Source organism: Dreissena polymorpha, chromosome 7, assembly GCF_020536995.1.
Source record: "Dreissena polymorpha isolate Duluth1 chromosome 7, UMN_Dpol_1.0, whole genome shotgun sequence".
Classification (NCBI taxonomy): domain Eukaryota; kingdom Metazoa; phylum Mollusca; class Bivalvia; order Myida; family Dreissenidae; genus Dreissena; species Dreissena polymorpha.
Genome location: NC_068361.1, coordinates 71,643,832 through 71,664,358, shown reverse-complemented (window position 1 = coordinate 71,664,358; position 20,527 = coordinate 71,643,832). Strand labels below are relative to the sequence as shown.

The following is a 20,527-nucleotide window of genomic DNA, read 5'->3' as shown; positions in this document are numbered from 1 at the left end:
GACCGTTGCGTTAATATACTTTATTTAGGCACATATGTAATCTAAAAATATAAGATTAAGTCTGTTGTACATGTAAAAGCATGAACATTTAGATATCACAACACCAATATAGATTGAAGGTAGGCTCTTGTCATATTGATAGTTCACTTCTGTACTTGCATTTAATTTAAAAACTTATATAATAAGTCATCAATAAAGAAAAGATGGCAAACGCATAAACTATCTTAAAATACACAATCGATAACCAAAATTTAAATAAATTGCAAAAGGAAAAAAGGTCATATGCGTTTCATAAAATATTGAAAAATAATTTAAGGAAAAATATCAGATCGTCCGCGACAAACTATCGGAATCGATAAAAGCAAAATATGAACGATTAATAATATGCATTTGTATCGGCAATAAAATGAAAGATTCAGAGCGCATTTATTGAACAATTATGCACCTGGAACCAACGATAAAATTAAAACAAGCAAGTTTGAAGCATCGGGTAAAAAGTTGTATGGGAGTATTAAATGATAAGTGAAATTAATAAACAAATAACAATAATAATACATTTTAAGTTACAATAGGTTATAAGCTAACTTTTGAAAAATCAATGGAAGCTGAAACATAAAAAAATAAATAATAAAGTATTTGTATAATTGTGTCTTGTTCTGTGAAAATTGGGTAAAATGCATGTGCCTAAAGTGTCGTCCCAAATTAGCCTGTGCAGTCCCTTTTAATGGTATTTTTCGTTTAAAGGAAGTCCCTTTTTACCGAAAATCTAGTTTTAGCGGAAATTTTTCTTCCCTAATTAGCCTGTGCGGACTGCACAGGCTAATCTGGGACGACACATTACGCACATGCATTATGCCCAGTTTTCACAGAACAAGACACAATTTATGAACATGGGTCCTATCACAGAAAAGGCTGCAACAAAACAGGAGTAAACAAAACAACTATCCTTGAAAAATGAGAATTTTAGTTGATAACAAAACAGGTCAACTTCAAACCCTATTTACAAGGTAACGAATAAAATATATTGTATGTACATGTGGACAGAAGTAAGTAAGTAAATTTGTACATATACTTAAGTATAATTTAAGAGCTTGTCGACAGCTATTTGAATCTTAATACCCCAATTTAAACTTTATTGAAATATCATTTTAAATATTATCTTAATATTTATTTTTTGAAACTGAATACCTAATTTCAAAAGTAGGAGGCAATAAAGGCGTAATATCGTGATAAAATACATCAAAAGGGTTAATTAGTTATTGTCCTTATTTACACCTATTCAACACAAACAATCATTCGAATATTTATCATATAGAGAATAAGAATTTAAAAAACGCAATACATTGTTGTGAAGTGACGAACTACGTGAGCAAGAACACAAAGATATACTTAAAAACCTACGCCCTTATGACAACTTTGAAGAAACTACGCTTTCAGAAAGTTCAAAGAGATAAGGCACGGGAAACATATGTGTTTCCTTAAGTAAACACAGAGACACGGAATGGAAAAGAAGCGATAAGGACGAAAACAAGTAACGTTTAGAGTTTGACTCAAATGAAGAGAATATCGGATTGCTGATTACAGCGGCCAATGCAATTTGTTCAAAACGTGAATTTTCATATAGCCATTCGGTGTAGAGAAATACTAGTATGAACATGTGTATGCTGATTAAGTTATATTGTACAAGAAAAAGCGTATAGCATACATGCAGAGCTTATTAAACGATGTTCTCAAACTTGATAAGAAAATAGCAAAACTCTTCTCAATATCGACTTTCAAGTCACAGTTTCCAAGTGACGCATTTCATTAAAAAAGTTAATTCGTTTGCTTAATAATAACAAACAGTGTTAGTTCAATAGAATAATTGCGAACACAGAAACACCGAATAGAAGACGAAAATAAAGAAATCTCAAAATGTTAATAAATGTTCTACCATTGCGGAGTGCGTACGAGGTTATTTTTAGATTCGGTTCTATTTATAGCAACCAATCACCACGACTTGCTGTTCATGAAGGTCTGCACCTCCGTGAAAACTGCGTCTACGCCTCCTTCAGCAGAAATCTGAAATTTATACGACCAATTTATTACCAATAACTCGAGCTGGACCATCTTCAATATGTTCACATATACTTTGTATTTGGTCTTAACATGCAATTATTTGTTGTATTTATTGACCTGTGTTATACGTTTAAATACGTTGACTTTTTTATTGGTCGATGTATGCATAGTCAACAAACGAGTTTTAAATACATTAACCACTTTGTTCGTATGTGTTAAACGATATTTCAATATAATGACCACTTTGTTGGTAGCGGTGATAAGAAGTTCAGCTGAAAATTCACTGACCGATCTTACTGTTAACAGTCAGTCTTTTGAAACCTTGACCTCTGTGTGAGCGCTGAGGTGGCAGTCAGTAAACCATCATACCTTACATTTTACGAGCAAACAAACGTTTCATACCTTGACCACTTTGTTCTTGCCAGTGTAATGGTCAATAACTGGTTGCGTCTGGTTGTGGAACGTCTGCAGACGTTTCTTTATTGTCTGCTCGTTGTCATCCACGCGCCCGCTGGTCTTGCCGCGCTCCATCAGACGACTTACCATGGTGTCGTCTGACACCTCGAAATACAGCACGTTGCTGCATTCCGTTATCTGAATATATTGGTTATATTTTAATTAAAGTAAATATATCACAAATGGATAACACAATGCAACCAGATATGAAATAGTTGCGTTCGCATAAATGTTGTTATGTTCCTTAAGGAAAGAAAACTGAAACAAATGCAAAGGTCCGAAACAAAAAACATGACATGTATAATTATGTATATTCCGTATGCAAATTTATTTAACGATCTATTGAACATAAATGACCGGTATAAATACATATCATTTTACAAACATTTTTATGTACATGTATTTACCATGTTAAACTTGATACCGATCACCATATCATACGCCCAACACCAATCGTAATGTTGATTTTAAATTAAACTTCACAATCTTACATTACTGAGAGAGCGATTCCACAGCTGCATCTGCCGAAGAGGACTCATAATATCAGAACGATGCCATTTATTAAAAGCCACCAGGTGTTAAACGTGTGCGGTACAAATATGAATAATCATGGTTCATGGTAAAATCAAACCACACATAAGCAAAATGCTTTGCATTAGCCGTCCCAATAAGGTGACCCCAGTTTTATTATTGCAGGCGTGCTTGTTGTCAATTTGTGTGTCTTTATAGTAGAGTTGTTTTGTCTCTTACCAATATCAATTGGCAATGGGCTCCCTACCATACACAACCCACATGCTAAAATGAGGTTTCTCCCCACCTGATACTCCAATTTGCTTATATTTGCGCTTTTTGGGAATGTGTACACTTTTACTATTCACGTTAGCCAAGCGTGGTCCCCATGGAAACACGAACCTCTTTCTCGAAGCGCGTACCCTGGTTCATCTCACGCGGATACCCGTCGATGAGGAAACACTTGGTCTCCGACATCTTCTTTTCCATCGCCTCTCGGATCAGCTCAAGGACTACGTCCTGATTACGTATACAATAGCATATTAATATAAAAGATAATAATTGAGAAAAGGGATTCAATGCATATGAGTAACGTGTCGTCCAAGATTAGCCTCTAGAGTCCTCACAGGCTTATAAGGGACGACACTCTCCTCCTTTATGTATGTTCGTACAGATTAAAATTATTTTAAATGAAAAATGCCATAAATGCCGAAAATATCGTCCCTGATTAGCCTGTGCGGACAGCAAATTCATTATGACATGTTTTCCGAGAGTTTTTGCGGCTTAATTGTTTTTAATCAACCTATTGATATTCTTAATTACCGAGTGATATACAGCAAACTGCTGTGACAAATATATTATTTTTCAACAGATAATATGCCGATAACTAAAGACTGCAAGAGCCATAACATATTAGTACTGAAATAACGATATCTACTTGGTCGAAAATAATATGATTTTGTGAACAAATATGTGTACACCAGGTTATACCAATATATTATACAATATATATTATACAATATGCCTAAAACTATAAGCTTCTACGTGTGACACACAATCATAAATAAAAAAACTAGCACGCGTCAACGCTTCCTTTTTATGAACAATGGGAACACACCATTACCGATATTTAGTTATAGTTTGAATGTATGTTCGTTCAGACTTTCATTTTGTAACGACATATGCATGCGAACTGATACACCAGATTATACCAACAATTAGGCATGATATCATATTTTATTTGCTTTTTTGGCAAGCGAGAATTATACTTCACAATAAAAACAAGCAAACACACATGACGGGGAAACATATTGATACATAATTAAAGTCTTACAAGAGATACGAGCTCTCCTTTCTCCATAATCTCGTTCAGCCGCTTGCCTCGTTCTGAACCGGAACCCACTTCCTCCCGAAGCAAGTCCCCGGATGAAAGATGGCAGAAACCGTATTTCTCTACGATCTTCGCACATTGGGTACCTTTTCCCGACCCAGGGCCACCTAAAGTATATTGATCCATTTAAGCCACTTCTGACGAGGAAGTGTACACGGCATTACAGGTAAATTTGAGCGTGTGTATGTTTTGTAAAATTTTGGCCACCAAAATTGTGTCCAGATACACATGAACTCAATGTAGGGAAGGTCGAATCCCCCTCCACCATTCATGTCTCCGCTACTTGTTTTGACAATCGAGCATTTTCACATTCCCAATATCGAGTTCTGTGGGAGTTGTCCCCCTTGATGTTTACCACGTTTATTACATAATCGACACCACGTGTCATCTTAAAATTATGAAAGAAATGTACACACTCCTGTCAGTGAGTTTTCACGTGTTCATGCGAGATTAAGATCTAATAATCTACATAAACAAGGTTTGGCTGGAGAACGTGGACTGTCTGTCTTTTCAAAAGCTGAAGGGGTTATCACTTGATAGTCGATATGGCGACGTCCATGCCGAGGCAGGTATTTTTCGCCGTTGTATACCCTTTATATTACTTGTATATATATTTTTTTTAATACCGCTCACTTTCCAACTATATCAGCAAGAAAGTTACAAGCATTTATTCGCATTAATATTCGCTATATATATCGATTAAACTCGCTGTGAAATTTCTCAGCGGGATGGCCTAATTACGCTCCACTAAGAAAATTTGCCGGGAGTAAAGTCGAGATATTAAGCGAATTTTAATACAAAATAAACGCCAATCATCTTTTTCTTCTGATATGGCTGGAAAGTAAGCGTCATTTAAAAATTAAACAAAAGTAATAAAGGGTATAAAACGGCGAAAAAGAACTGTCTCAGCATGTACGTCGCCACCTTGACTATCACCCTCTCTGAAAACAACACTTGTCTAAATTGATTTTTTTCTCATTAGCGACACTTTACTTAAATGATAAAGTTCATTGTGTTTTTTATGTATACGTTAATGATATTATTTCAGAAGTTATTTTAGCGATTATGTATAGATAAGAAACGTAAAATACCGCTATATATTTGCAAACAGTAGAAACCATTATAGAACTGCAAATCGGAATAATTTTTTTGATTCATCGATACATGATTTCGGGAATGTGAAACTCGTCTATTGAAGTGTTTTAATAATTTTAAACATTCTCAGGAAATATTATATTTATTGTTTATGCAACTAGCACCGTGCATTCATGTGTTACTTCAATTAACCCATTTATGCCCAGTGGACTCTCCCATCCTTCTAAATTGGATCAATTTATTTCCAAAATTAGGGGTGTCAAGTATATTTATTTCTATATTTAGAATATTCCATAAAGAAATTCATTTAAGCAAACAGCGCAGACCAAGATGAGACGACGCATTATGCGGCGTCTCATCTGGGTCTTCGCTGTTTGCAATGTCCTTTTTTAAGGACGCTAGGCATGAATGGGTTAAAACAAGTACCGTTTTCAGTGTTCCGATGATATTGATGACGCGCGTTCAGCAGTTCTATCTCGATATTAAATTATATGCCAAAAGACATATCAATTACTCACTAAGGCTTACTCACCAACAACAAAGATGACTTTGGCATCCTTCAACGGTGATGAACCTAACGATAGAGAAAAAGAATAACACTCCTTAAACAAATATTGCCAATTGCATATCTACATGTCTAAATGCATGGTCATACTTTTAAGTTTAAACCATCGTATAAACTGCGTATGCTTTCCTAGAGCAAACTGCACATTTCCACTATGCTATCACAGGAACCTTATCATATTCATTTATATTTTATGAATGCCATTAAAGTGTAAATTATTCATGGCTTTATAGAGTGTCACACTTCGATTTCAAATCAAGACGTTTTCATCTGAGCAATAAATAGTTAATTTGTGTATATCCAACCACTATACATAATCAAGCTACATAATAACAAACAATTAAATTAGGTACATGCCCCACATAGTTGACAGGAAACAGGAAAATGTTCAAGACAATAAATGAACTTTTTGAACTATAACAATAGGCTTGTTTTACATGTATTTCAAAACTATGCACGCCGAATTAAATACAAATAATAAAACTTAAGTTTTACATCAAATCCACGCATTTTGCCATGAAGTGTGATTCATAAAATCAACAGCATTTTTGCATGTGACAGAATAGCAAAAACAGCAACTCACTAAACATAATATGATAAATATGATATAATATGATAAATCACAGACGTATCAGAAAGTATTAACAAACTAACCTGCATTATATACAATACAATACACATGAAACAAATATAAGAATATTCAAACTAACAATAGAGGTGCTTTAAAGCTAACATGAGTTGATCATGTTGTAATTATTACTAATGTAGTACAGGTGAATTTGTCATCGCTCTTTTCATATAAAACACATTTTATTTTTTTGTGTGGAATTTCTGTCCTCCATATAGTGTGCGTTTACCCATGAAAGCTGGTGCAATACCTGTACTTGTAATGTTATGTCCAATCAAAATCAAGATTTAGTCAGAAGCAAGATGCTCATTGGTCATTCGATATATCTTGTTTTATTGAATTGGAAATTACTGAACAGGCTTGCATTTGCCAAGACCGGAAAGTGGACTTAAGTCCATCCTTGTGGTCTTCCTTTAATCCAACCTGGTGAGTTGTTAAACTGTTTTCCCTTATTAAACATTTTTTATTAGGAAATCTGTGTGAATTAGTATAATTATTGTGATATTCATTTCATTCACATTTTGTAGTATCGCTTGTTTTGTTCTGTTTGTGAAATACTGTCGTGATTTGTTTAGTTTTTTCCGTTACGATTATATTGGTCTACGTCTTCAATAAAATGGAAATAATTATCCATGGACTTGGTTTACCATATGCCACCCAACACCCACTACACTCAAATTAACAATAATTCATAAAATCAAATGGAACAACATGACCTTATTTGAGCATGATTTCCGAACAAAAATATCATTTCAAACATCTTCTATTAATATAATAGTAACGACAAAAGAACGTCCCTACCTGATTTGAGCATTTCGTCAAATATGCCTTCAACCTGTGTGAAAACTTCCGCGGGACCCGCTTCGGCTGATACCTGGACATAAATACCTCAAAGTTAACGTTTTAAGCAAATGTTTTATCTGGGATACAATAATGTATTCAAATCGTTTATCTTTTGAAGTTTAGGTAAAACTTTCAAACGATACCAAGAGTAATCTATACTCTATAACGCAGCATTAATGCTGTTCACGCATATTTGTAAAATTCTGCGTTTTATAGCCACACACCTTCAAATGAAATACATGGCATAGTAAATTTAAGTATAAATAAGAAACATATTTTATGTATGTCAATTAGAATATATCTGGTGGTTCCAAGGTTCCAAGGTAGAAATCCGTCTTTTTTGCGCTTTAAAACTTGAAAATAATCGCGTTTGTCGAAATGGACGTACCGGTATACGTCTAGAAATCCTACTTTCGGTTTTAAAAGCGGTATCGTTTAAAAAATGATAAATTACTTGCTAACTAGGCAATAAATTTAATTTTATCTATGCCAATGAGAATATATCTGGTGGTACCAAGGTAGAAATCCGTCTTTTTACGCTTTAAAACGTAAAGCGTTTGTCAAAATGGACGTACACATATGGAAATCCTACTTTCGGTTTTAAAAATAAAAAATAATAATTAATTACTTGCTAACTAGGCTATAGATTCAATAACAATTTTGCACACTTTCAAATTGCATCTATATGTATTGATTAACATGTAATTCATTTCAAGGTGTGTGGCTTTAACTGCAATTTCAAATTCAAATATTTCAATAAACACATTTTTATAAATAAAATTTCATTCGTATGTGTCATCATTTATAAATCAGAACATGGAATTTCTTTTACAAAGGATTTTGACGTTTAAATGTTACATAAAATAAGTAAAAATCAAGTTAGACATGTATTTCTATACTTTCTATTATCTTAGTGTAATTCAGGGACCTATACAAACAATGTTTGTATAGGTCCCTGTGTAATTAGAATCCTTCGTAAACACATATTGATGCATAAATGCAAAACTCATGTTAATAAAACAACGTATAATTTCTTCTACCAAACGTCATCAATTTTATTGTGTGGAAATAGCTGGTTTTTATTGTTTGCGAAGTCTTGATTTCGATATCCCGAAGTAATATTAACTCGCCATTAAGGTAAATTACTGCTTTGAATTCGTTTTGTCCTCAATTGCTCTATGTTTTGTACACAGAGAACAATACACGCGAGATCAGCTTTCGCATGTGGCGAGTTAAAACGTATGAAATAATTTCCTTCTTAAGTGTGTGCAAAATAAAATGTAAAATGAATGCGCCTAATCTCGCATTACGTATGGGTTTTATGTAAAGCTTGTTTATGAAAAAGTAAACACTCTCACAAATTCATATTAAGGGTGAAGAGAATAACACTTAAAGGAAAGTTATAAAGATATACAATACCTTCTTTAGTTTTCCTTGTTTTTCGTAGTAATCTACGACCGGAGTAGTTATGTCGTGGAAAGTCTTCAATCGTTTCTTTATCGTATCTTCATTATCGTCAACACGACCGCTCGTCTCCGCACGTCCCATAAGTCGCTTCGTCATCGTCATGTCGCTGACTTCAAAATACAGCGCGAACTGACAGGGCGTTACCTGAGAGACAAGGCAAAATTTGCTAAAGCTTATTTATAGAAATGGCCATGATGGCCCTTACGCGCTCACCTGAGTACACCGACAAAAGTGTTTAAAACTTGACCTCGTGATCTGGCCCCGTGTTCACAAAACGATTTTGCAATCGAAAATGGATTTTAAGTTTAACTGACATCGATTTACATTTTTGCCTATCAACTACAATGAAAATCCATTTTCAATGACAAGCAGAATCGATTTTCGATTGCAAAAAATGCTTTGTGAACACGGGGCCGGGTTTTAGTCCAACTTGGCCCGGATATTTACCAGACAGTTTTGTTTGGTCAAGATCAACCTTCTGACCAAGTTTCATTAAGAAAAAAAAATTGTTGCCTCTAGATACTTTACAAACTTTTTTTCTCTAAGATTTGACCTCGTGACCAAGTTTTTGGACGCACGTGACCCAGATTTAAAACCACTTTGGATAGTTTCAAGCAAAGCATTTTGACAAACTTTTATCAAGATTGAGTCATAATTGTGGCTTCTAGATGGTAACAAGTGTTTTTTTATCGAAGAATCTATCTATTGATCAGGCATCGTCCAGATAAATATTCTGACCAAGATTTATCAAGGTTGAGTCATAAATGTGGTCTCTAGAGTGGTAACATGCTTTTTTCAAACATTTGACCCTTGATCTATATTGGGTGCACGTGACCCAAATTCAATTTCGGTATAGATATTGTCTTATATAGATTCTGACTAAGTTTTAAAGAGATAAATATGGCCATATGTGGCTTTTAATAAGATAACAATATTTTTCTAAGATTTTCCCGCGTGACCTAGTTTATAAACGAACAAAAATCAGATTCGAACTCCGCTTTTGTATTGCGTAGATTAACATTCAGACCACGTTTCATGAAGATTGGATAGACCATGTGGCCTATAGAGTGCTAACGAGCAAAACGTTGACGACGCACACCGCCGGACATAGGGTTATCACAATAACTCGCCTTGTGCACTTTGTGCTCAGTTGAGCTAAAAATACTCGTCAATAACAGAGAACTAACATGGGACAAGTCACATTTAGTTGTTTTGACAAGATGCTAGAAAAATTTGTCAAAGAAATCGAAAAATACCAAAAACTCTCATTACGGGGCAAAAACAGTAACAGGTAGTTTTCAATTTTCCTTAAACACAATGATTTTCCCATGTAAAAGATTATACAAACGTAATCGTGTATTTGTTCACGTTTAAAGTCTAATATGTAGCTATCGTGTGACCCCATATTATATTGTTGCATCGGCATATTCCAAACTTATTTCTAAAATTAAATCCGCCAAGTTATATTTAAACTCTTTTTAAATCCATAGACGACATTATGACGTCACACACTTACCTCGTTTTCGAACCTGGTTCCCTGCTCCATTTCGCGCGGGTAACCGTCGATGAGGAATCCCTTGCTGTCTGCAGCCTTAGCGAGCATTGACTCCTTCAAGAGTTGGAGTACTGTATCCTGAAAAAGAGATTTCAAACGTCATGCGTCTGTTCTGGATCGACCCTCGAATGTGTTGGTCGACAAATAAGGATAAAACTAGTTTTTTTTTGATCGACCTATTGTAGAATGGCAACAAGCTGCGTTAGTTTAAAATAGAGCCTTGGAAAAAAACAGCGGTCCTAATTATTAAAATTATATTTCTGAGACTACCCCCGGTAGATAACAACATACGGCAGGTCAATACCTCGTCAACCTATGGTGGGTTGAAGTTGACCGCGGAACGTCATGATCAACCCTCATATGGTAAAACATCCTAAATAGTTTTATGCCGTCAAGGCAAACACTCGCAAGATTGAAAACAACTCGCTATTTGGCTAATGTTACATTGATTCACAGACGATTTAAACCCTGTTTGTCAAAATTTATATCCGATCATCCTCTTCAGAGAGGGTAATCATGTGACAATCAAGATGGCGACGTCCATGCAGATACAGGTATTTTTCGCCGTTATATAACCATTATTTATTTTATTAATTGTTTAAATGGGGTAATCACGTGACAGTCAAGATAGCGAGGTTTTTTTTCGCCGTTTTATACCCTTCATTTATGTTATCATTATTTTTAAAGGCCGCTCACTTTCCAGCCAAATCAGCAATAAAGTGACTAGCGTTTATATTTCGTTTTAATATTCTCTCTATTTATCGACTTTATTACACAAGCATTTTCTTAGCCACAGGCAGCAGTATCATAAATTTGCCCCCCACCCCCGAGACCCTACCCCCCGAGTTTACCCCAGGGGTTCCAGATTGTTAAAAGTACACCTATTGTGTATGGTTTTACTTTTCAACATCGAATATTGACAAAAATACATTGTTTGAAAAAATAACACTCGTATAGGTATTATATATACACAAGGTATGAAACGCACTATATGTCTATTGCTGAAAGATTGTGGAACACTGGACGTGACTTTTTCACCGAAAACACACATGTTCCCATGCAGTTGCCGACAAAATGCAACTGGATTCATTATAAGACAGTAAAAACAACGTGATTACACAACTAACCGATCTCCTGCTCGGCTAATAACTTTAATATTCAATTAAATTTGACTTTCACGCTATATGTCACTCGGTGTTTCATCTACACATGTACACCATTTTAATTTTATAACGCGTCATCTGGTTGATTGTTCTCATTGTGTTGGCCAATGATATGGCGTTTTAGAACCGAGCATTCGATCGACAAAATAAGACAGCAAAACACAGACATGTAGCGAGAAAGTCGAATTTAATTGAATATTAAAGTTATTAGCCGCGCAGGAGATCGGTTAGTAGTGTAATCTCGTTGCTTTTACTGTCTTTTAACGAATCCAGTTACTTTTTGTCGGCAACTGCAGGGGAACATGTGTGTTTTCGATGAAAAAGGTCACGTCCAGTGTTCCACAATCTTTCAGCAATAGACATATAGTGCGTTTCATACCTTGTGTATATATAATACCTATACGAGGGTTATTTTTTTAAACTGTGTATTTTTGTCAATATTCGTTGTTGAAAAGTCAAACCATACACAATTGGTGTACATTTAAAGGGATCTTTTCACGCTTTGGTAAATTGACAAAATTGAAAAAAGTTGTTTCAGATTCGCAAATTTTCGTTTTAGTTATGATATTTGTGAGGAAACAGTAATACTGAACATTTACCATGGTCTAATATAGCCATTATATGCATCTTTTGACGATTTTAAAACCTAAAAAATATAAAGCGTTGCAACGCGAAACGATTGAATAATTTGGAGAGTTCTGTTTTTGTCGTTAAATTTTGTGAAACTACGAAGATTGCTTATATAAGGTTTAAAATACTTCATGTATATGTACTCGGCGGAATAGCTCAGTAGGCTAAAGCGTTTTTACTTCAGGACTCTGGCAGGACTCCAGGCGTCACTGGTTCGAAACCTGGTCCGGGCAATATTCTTTTCCTTTTTTTAATTTTATTCTTGATTTTATACTGGAGCTTTTACGATCCAATGTTTACATTTATCGATATAAAGCATTTAATGAATAAGTTAAAAAATGCCAACATCTGTGAAAAGGCCCCTTTAACAATCTGGAACATCTGGGGTAAGCTCGGGGGGGGGGGGGGTAGGGTCCCCCGGGGGGGGGGGGGGGCAAATTTATGATACTGCTGCCTGTGTTCTTAGCGGGAGCTTAATTTTGTGATCCCGCTAAGAAATTTCGTAGCAAGTAAAGTTTAGATATCGAGCGAATAGTAGTAGGAAATAAACGTTAATCACTTTCTTGCTGATAGGGCTGGAAATGAAATGGCATTTAAAAAAACTTGAAGGCTACACAACGGCGAAAAATACCTACCTCGATATGGACGTCCCATCTTAACTGTCACGTGATTTACCCTCTGCCCTTTAGACCAAAAACTAAAATTTTTGAATCGTTCATCACTTACTTAAAAAATAAGCTTGGCTAATCTCGGATCGACAATCGGAACAGTTTGAAACAACAATCCAAAAGATGAAGGAGAATATTTAGAGCAATACACCTGGCTGAAGAAATATGAAGAAGAAAAAAACGCTCGAGAAGTCGTTAACATTCCTTGCAATCAAAATGTATGGGCAAAGTCGCTTAATATGATATAAAAAACCATCCGATTATTCTCCGAAGCTATACGGCAACACTTGGCGATATTTCTGTAAAAAGATCTAACGAAAGCCGCTGGTTACTTCTCTGATACGCTAACATTTGTTGATTTAGTGATATGCAATTTAAAGCGGCCAGTAACAAGTAGTTGCTGAAAGATCATTGTATTTTAACATTTGTACGGCGCCGATTGTAAGCAAAACTGCGCATAGCTGCATTAAGCACGTGTGTTGACCAGTTGTCTCAATACATAGTGAAATTCCATTTGACATTTCCGATTCATCGCATGACATTCGTTGTTAATTATTTATCATTACTAATTCATCGAATGACATTCTGTTCGATGGTATAACAATACTGGTTCAATGTATGACATAGTAATACGTTTGACACGACCAGTCAGACATCTGTCAGACACATATGATTAAGATTAAGTATGACCAGCTAAAATTAATACTGCATGTGAAATGAGAATTGTAGACTGCTGTGTCGTTTTCAGTTTAAGGACGTTTTATTTCATTGTTGTTTACCTGAACGTTAACGTCCACATGTCGGCAAAAAAAAAGCGAGCATCGTGGTAAAATAAGATATTAACCGCGCTTTTGAAAACCGTGTTTACGTCATTTGCGCAAAGTGTCGTCCCAAATTAGCCTATGAAGTCCGCACAGGCTAATCAGGGACGAAACTTTCCGCGTTTATGGAATCGCCATTTAATGGAAGTCATTTAAATACAAAAATACAGTTAAGGGGGGAAAGTGTCGTCCCTGATCAGCCTGTGTGGATTGTGCAGGTGTATCTGGGACAATACTTTACGCATATGTATTAAGTCCGGTTTTCCCAGAATGATACTAACATATATCTTATATTTCCTATGATTTCTCACGTGAGGTCCATACTTACCAGCGGAACAAGTTCCCCCTTCTCCATGATGGCGGTGAGCTCCTTTCCCCTGGCAGACCCGGACGCGACTTCCGCTCGCAGTAGGTCGCCGGTGGACAGGTGCGTGAAGCCATACTTGGCCACGATTCGCTCGCACTGGGTGCCCTTTCCGCTTCCGGGGCCGCCGATCACGAACACGACCTTGATGTTCTTTAGAACTGAAATGTCGCGGTAAGCATTTGTATGAGAGCTGTGTTTGACGCTGTGTCTAGACTTAACGTCTAACATATTACTGCGGCATTTCGTTAATATCAACGTCGCGTGAATGCAAAACATTACATATTAAGCTAACTGCCCTAAAGCGGCTATAAAACAGAACTTATTATTCATATTGTGGAATAGAAATATAAGTAACGACACTGAACTTTACAAAATGTGTGTATATCAATACGAATAATGGAAATATATCCTTCAGAACAAAGGACGTACTTAAACGACTTTATTACAAACTAATGTTGCAACTAAGAAGTTTAATTGTTGCTTGCTACATGCGTCTAAAGAAGAAACGATCTAACCTGCCGATGTTCAAAGACGTCTAAATGAGTCAGCCACTTATCATACTACAAAACGGATAATACATACCATTCTACATAAGGTGACCATGTTCAATAATAATATACTAAATGCAGATTTTTGTACGATATATTCTCATTCAGGTTGAAATTAAGTCGATAATTGATTTACCATTTGTTAGATCAGAAAGACAACTAGCATTGACAGTCTTGTAAAAAACACAAACGAATACAAACTGGTTGCCATTTACGTATTTCGATGCTTTTTAATGCTCTTCTGCACAAGTGGCTAAATTATGTTATGACCCATAATACACCAACCAATATAGTTTTTGAGGAGTTACTATAAGTCGGGTAGCGTGGTCATAAATCAATTAAAATGTCCTCAGAGTTACGCTACGCGCTTATTATATTGACTCCGCCTTCCAAAAATGAAGTCCGTTGACACATTTGACAGTAGAAGGATCTTAATATTAGACATTGACCGACGGGAGGCGGAAAACTACAACGGGCGAGGCATGGTATGGTATTGCGCAAGGGGGGGGGGGGGGTTAGAGGGTTAAGGTTAGGGTTAGGGGTCGGGTTAGGGGTCGGGTTAGGGTTTGGGTTAGCCTAAACCCAACCCTAACCCGACCCCTAACCCTAACCCTTACCCTAACCCTATAATGGGGTTATCACCCCTGACCATGCCTCGCCCGTTGTAGTTTTACGCCTCCCTTTGACCGACTGACAATTGAAGTGTAAGCTTGATTGGTGACTGAAAGTGCTGTAAATCAAATATCGTAGAGAAAATTACAGCGGAAAAAGGTGGGACACAGGTCAAAGTTTGGCATAATGGCAACATGTTCAAAGTTTGGCATAACGGTAACGAGTTCAAAGTTTGGCATAATGGAAGCAAACATACGATCGGATTTTTTTTAAAAATGTTTTCAACACACAAAGTATGACAGATTTTAAATATACGTAAAATATACTAATTTCTGTATTTATTTAACATTTCCTATGTTCCAACAACGTTGCAAGTTTGAACAATATCTTAAGACCATTTTATCGAACACCCGGTTAGAATACTTTTACTATAATGGTACCACGTCTTTCAAATATAAATAAGCCTCAATGTGGGGGGGGGGGGAGGAATGGGGCTTAAAAGTGTCGTACCAGATAAGCCTGTGCACAGCTAATGAGGGACGTTACTTTCCGCTGGTGTGGAATTATTCGTTTAAAGGAAGCCTCTTTTTAACGAAAATCTAGTTAAGGCGGAAAGATTACGATCTGCACATGCATATTTGAGGCGAAAACTTCACGCAAATGCATTCAGCCTGTTTTTCACAGCGAGAGGCTCAATTTTTGTCAAATCAATTAAGAGCGCATTTGAGATGAATCGTATATATGCATGATGTTAACTCTAAGAAGAAAAATCTATGTCTTTTACTTCAGATCATATTGAATCATACAAACGAATCAACAATATGGAAATTTGCTGAGCAACTTCTGCTGCTGTCTAATCCTATGAAACAGAACAATACATCACGCGGCATGATGGCCACACGACACACACCTCGTAACAGCAAGTCAACATATGTGAGAAACGCTGGAAGCATAACCTCACGCGAATCAACAATTAATCAATAAAACTACAATGTATATATGATATGGGGTTTACATAGCTTTGTATTACACCGGAGTTACACCTGGAAAAATGCCTCCTTCGCAAGTTATTATCTGGCAGTTATTCAAGAATCACAGCACATTAAACTTACTCCGACAAATATTAAGATCTCTTGGAAAAGTGTGCATCTGTCGGAGTCCGGATTCGTTATTTTCCGGTCGAGTGTCGTGGACTCGGAAACACAAGCGCACAGTTTGTACGGAGATTAAAGACAAACGTTCGGAAAAGTCCGTGTCTCCAGTAACAATTGGTGTAACCCATATTTAATTCAAACCCTTCGAACTAATCACATGCACTCGGAAAATAACAGAAATTCCAAACGCACAAACCTTCCTCTGGGGACTGTTTAGGTTCCTTGGGCTTCTTCATGCATATATTTCCCATTTTTGCGTAAAATCCTTCAATGCTTTATCTACAAAACTGTTCAAAAGTCAAAACACCTCCGCCGTTCTACAGTAGACAGGTAAGCAACGCGATGCCGGCTATATGTATATTCGACACTTTTAAAAACACAAGTTCCACAGGCGCTGAAGGAAACGGTGGAATTCCTATCGTAGCAACTGCACAACAAAGTTATAGTTTACCGTAGTTCACCCAATGAAAACGCATCTGCACCTCAATCTACACCAGCTTTTACAAACCGCAGTATTTCTGATTGACATCGGGAAAATGCGTAACACTGAATAAAAGTATGTTGATCACGCGCTGATCACTCTTAGACGTTTATTTTGTGTTCACTCTTAGATCCCTTTACAGTATTATGAAATAGTACAAACTTAAAACAATGTGCTGTACACTAATTACTTCTCAATTAACCAGCCGTATTAAAGGTCAATTTAAAGGCGGTCATGGACTAGCATGCTCGGAAAACCTTACAAAAGAACGAAATTGATACTTAATATCAATGATTGAGTTCAGTGTACATTATTTCCTTATAATAACAATGTAGAACGCAACATATGGAGTTCCGATGGCTCAAATATAACAGCGTCTTACGAAAATGGGTATTACGCAAGATGCGGTCAGCGTAGCCTACGCAATAGCAGTCTGGTGAGGAGCCACGCTGTCCGCTTTTAACTCAATGAAGGTTTCGCGGTCTCATAAGCTGAAATGGTAGCTCAAGACCAGACTGGGCGGATGTGCAGGCTTGTCTGGAGCTACGCTGGCCGCATTAGACATAAGACTAATTTTCCCATGACGCTTCTAATATACATGTATAGTAGTATATATTTAGACATCTTGGGAACTTAAGATAACTAAAATAATGTTTACTTATAGAGTATATACCGGTATTCTTAAGATTAAAGTTAAATCTTTATTTGGATCTTATCAACACCAGGGTCAGATTTCGAACCCATACATAAACTGTAACCCTATATTAAGTGACTTCTCACAGACTTTTCTTTTACCGGTGTTTGTATACTATATTATATGTAGAAAACCCTGTGAGCTTCATAAGTGAAGTAAATATGAAGCTACCTCGCGGACACTCGATACATAAAGTTTTGAATAACACCAACACTTTAAACTTAAGCAGTGCGTTTAAACTCTTTCAATTGTTTTGCAACTAAAATAACATATATCTAACTCTCGGCTATAACGGAACGGACCACAACCCGCGCGCTTAGGTTTGCATGATACATAACTTATCTATTCCATCGGCCGTTACGTCTGCTATATTTAATATGTAACTGTCCGAGGACTGTATTGATACAAAACAATTGACAAACATAGAGTAACCCAAACCCAGAAGAAAAACGCACCTCAGGCAATTCTTACATGCTTACGGATTAAATCCTCAAAAGAATACAAAGCCTACAAAACCAAAGTTTAGAACACCAAACACCATTATACTCCGTATATTTCCGATATAAGACGTCAACTATTATATGCGATATTGATTTCTAGGGAAAACGTATCCCGCTGACTGCTGTGTATGGTAGTATTGGCATGGTAATCACTTGTATCGACGCAGGGATGTATAATTGATTATACATCCCTGATCGACGGGAGACAAAAGTCGATTAAAAGTGATGAGCTTAGCCCTCCAGAATGCTCGGACCTTTTTTGTTTGACAGAGATAAATCGAACAAAAGAGCCAAGATGTCCATTTAAACGGTTTTTAATTTCATTACATGTAAACAGAGAGGAAGAGTATGTGTAACGTAGTCTCCCTTGTAAACACACAATACCGGGTAAATAGTTTTAAATAGTTTTAAAACGTCGACTACAACAAACGAAACTTTTAAATTTTTGATTCCTCAAATTACCCATTACTGAACAAGTTAAATTCGTCATAGAAAACAACGTGAGTAGTTTAAACAAAATATTGATTACCTATCGCTTTTCCTTATTCGAAAGAGCGAGCTACGGTAATCTCGCGTTCAATTTGATCCAATTAAGTTAAATTCTCGAGCAAATCACTACCGATGTTGATTTGCATAAACAAACGTGTAAGACATCTATAAAACCACACTTACGTTTTAAATAAATGTCATTCATTGATATCGACGAGTACATTCATTGTCTTCGAGTAATTATATACTGCATAGTATCCCAATATTTAAACGGTTTTACAGCGTATGAGTTCAAATAAACAGCAATATAACTATTTATCCCATCAATTAATTATTAAAATACAGACAGAGCGTCGTTCATGACGAGTCTGTGCGGACGCTTGTGTGTTAAGCACCGTTTTCCCATGTCGCGGCCCACATGTATCTTTATGTACCAGATACTGCTCGCCGATTTTAGCCGGACATTTATCTATAGGCACGAATGTATAACACCTGTGTTGCGATTATCGTATCTGTTGTAATGAGTGATATACATTTTAGAATATCTATTGCAATAGTGTTGGCAAATCATTTTACTTAAGAAACAAGCGCGCAAACAAAATGAAAACGCTATCAACAAATTAAACAATTCAAGATCGTTGCGTATGGTGATAGGAGTTTAACAGATATTTAATACATGTTGGCACGCTAAATGCTATTAAATTAAAACATAAGTATAAGGCCATTGTATATGAAACTACTTCTTCACTTGTTGAAGGTTAACCAAATCTATGCGCCAATCGACAAATTGTAAGAATATGCTAGGTTCTGTCAGCAACAGCAGAGAATTAATAACTTTAATATTAATACAATTAAGCGACGCAACCTCGTTAAGATATATTAGGATAACACCCGCGGAGAAAAGAATGTGTAGGTAACCGTTGCGTGGCTCAGCGACGACGACCTACGGATATATAAAACAAATTTAAAAGTGCGTGGGACATTGAAGTAAACAAAAACGTTTTTTTTTTAAATTTTCAACGTCGATGTCGCGTTCACGCCTTACAATTGTCGTTCACGTTAATATGTTGACGAGCTGCTTAACCATCAGAACAGTACTCAAATATTAAGGCCGAACGTTTTATACACAATATTTTATCAGATGCATTAAATATACTGAAAAGTATGCGCCCAATCTACCACTGCATATAGGAAAAAAGGAAATCAAGTAACCTTTTCAGGAACGAGATTCTTGTTACCATCCACTAGTCTCATTCAAGACAAGAAGTGACCAAATGCTTATAAAATAAAAGGGAGATCATACAAGACTAAACGCGGAATGTTCTTTGCTCGTCGGTTAGAAAAACTGAAACTTGTACCAGCTGAATCCGCGGATACGTACTTTTGTCAGCGGCAAAACTGAAACTAAAACTCTTTAACTTCCCTCGTTCACGTACGTGTGTTGACGGAAATATGAAGAAATAAAAGCGAAAATTAATATTGTAAATACACAATTTAATTTTAATTATACAACTTAATTCTAAATTGTGGAAACGGTAATTGGCCTGCTTACTATCACGAATGCTACACGATAATTTGGCACATTCTAATCCAAAAGACCCGCTTTCTCTGTAAAGAAATTGTTCCATCCAACTGATCATAAAGTGAACGACGAAAAAGCCCACGAACTTTATTCCACAATACTAAAATGATCCCCTGTAGTCATAACTGCATATGAACGATGAGCCGCGCCATGGCAAAAATGGTTAACATGCCAAATGCGACCAACGTAGCAACAAGCCAGTCGGTGCCATTATAGACCAGTCTGAGAATTCGATCTGACTGATCGGCAGC

General features: G+C 36.3%; 1 protein-coding gene across 4 annotated transcripts in view; it reads right to left on the bottom strand.

Annotated features, from left to right (window-relative positions):
- The window catches only part of LOC127837310 (adenylate kinase isoenzyme 5-like), a 78,690-nt gene continuing 58,163 nt past the window's right edge, over positions 1-20,527 (bottom strand). For all 4 annotated transcript variants that reach the window (XM_052364250.1, XM_052364252.1, XM_052364251.1 and 1 more), the window contains 9 exons: positions 14,178-14,374; positions 10,529-10,645; positions 8,965-9,156; positions 7,504-7,576; positions 6,042-6,083; positions 4,358-4,521; positions 3,427-3,543; positions 2,461-2,652; positions 1-2,061 (listed from right to left, as the gene is read on the bottom strand). In XM_052364250.1, the coding sequence (XP_052220210.1) occupies positions 1,990-2,061; positions 2,461-2,652; positions 3,427-3,543; positions 4,358-4,521; positions 6,042-6,083; positions 7,504-7,576; positions 8,965-9,156; positions 10,529-10,645; positions 14,178-14,374 (1,166 nt within the window). In that variant the 3' untranslated portion in view covers positions 1-1,989. The remainder of the gene's footprint in view (positions 2,062-2,460; positions 2,653-3,426; positions 3,544-4,357; positions 4,522-6,041; positions 6,084-7,503; positions 7,577-8,964; positions 9,157-10,528; positions 10,646-14,177; positions 14,375-20,527) is intronic.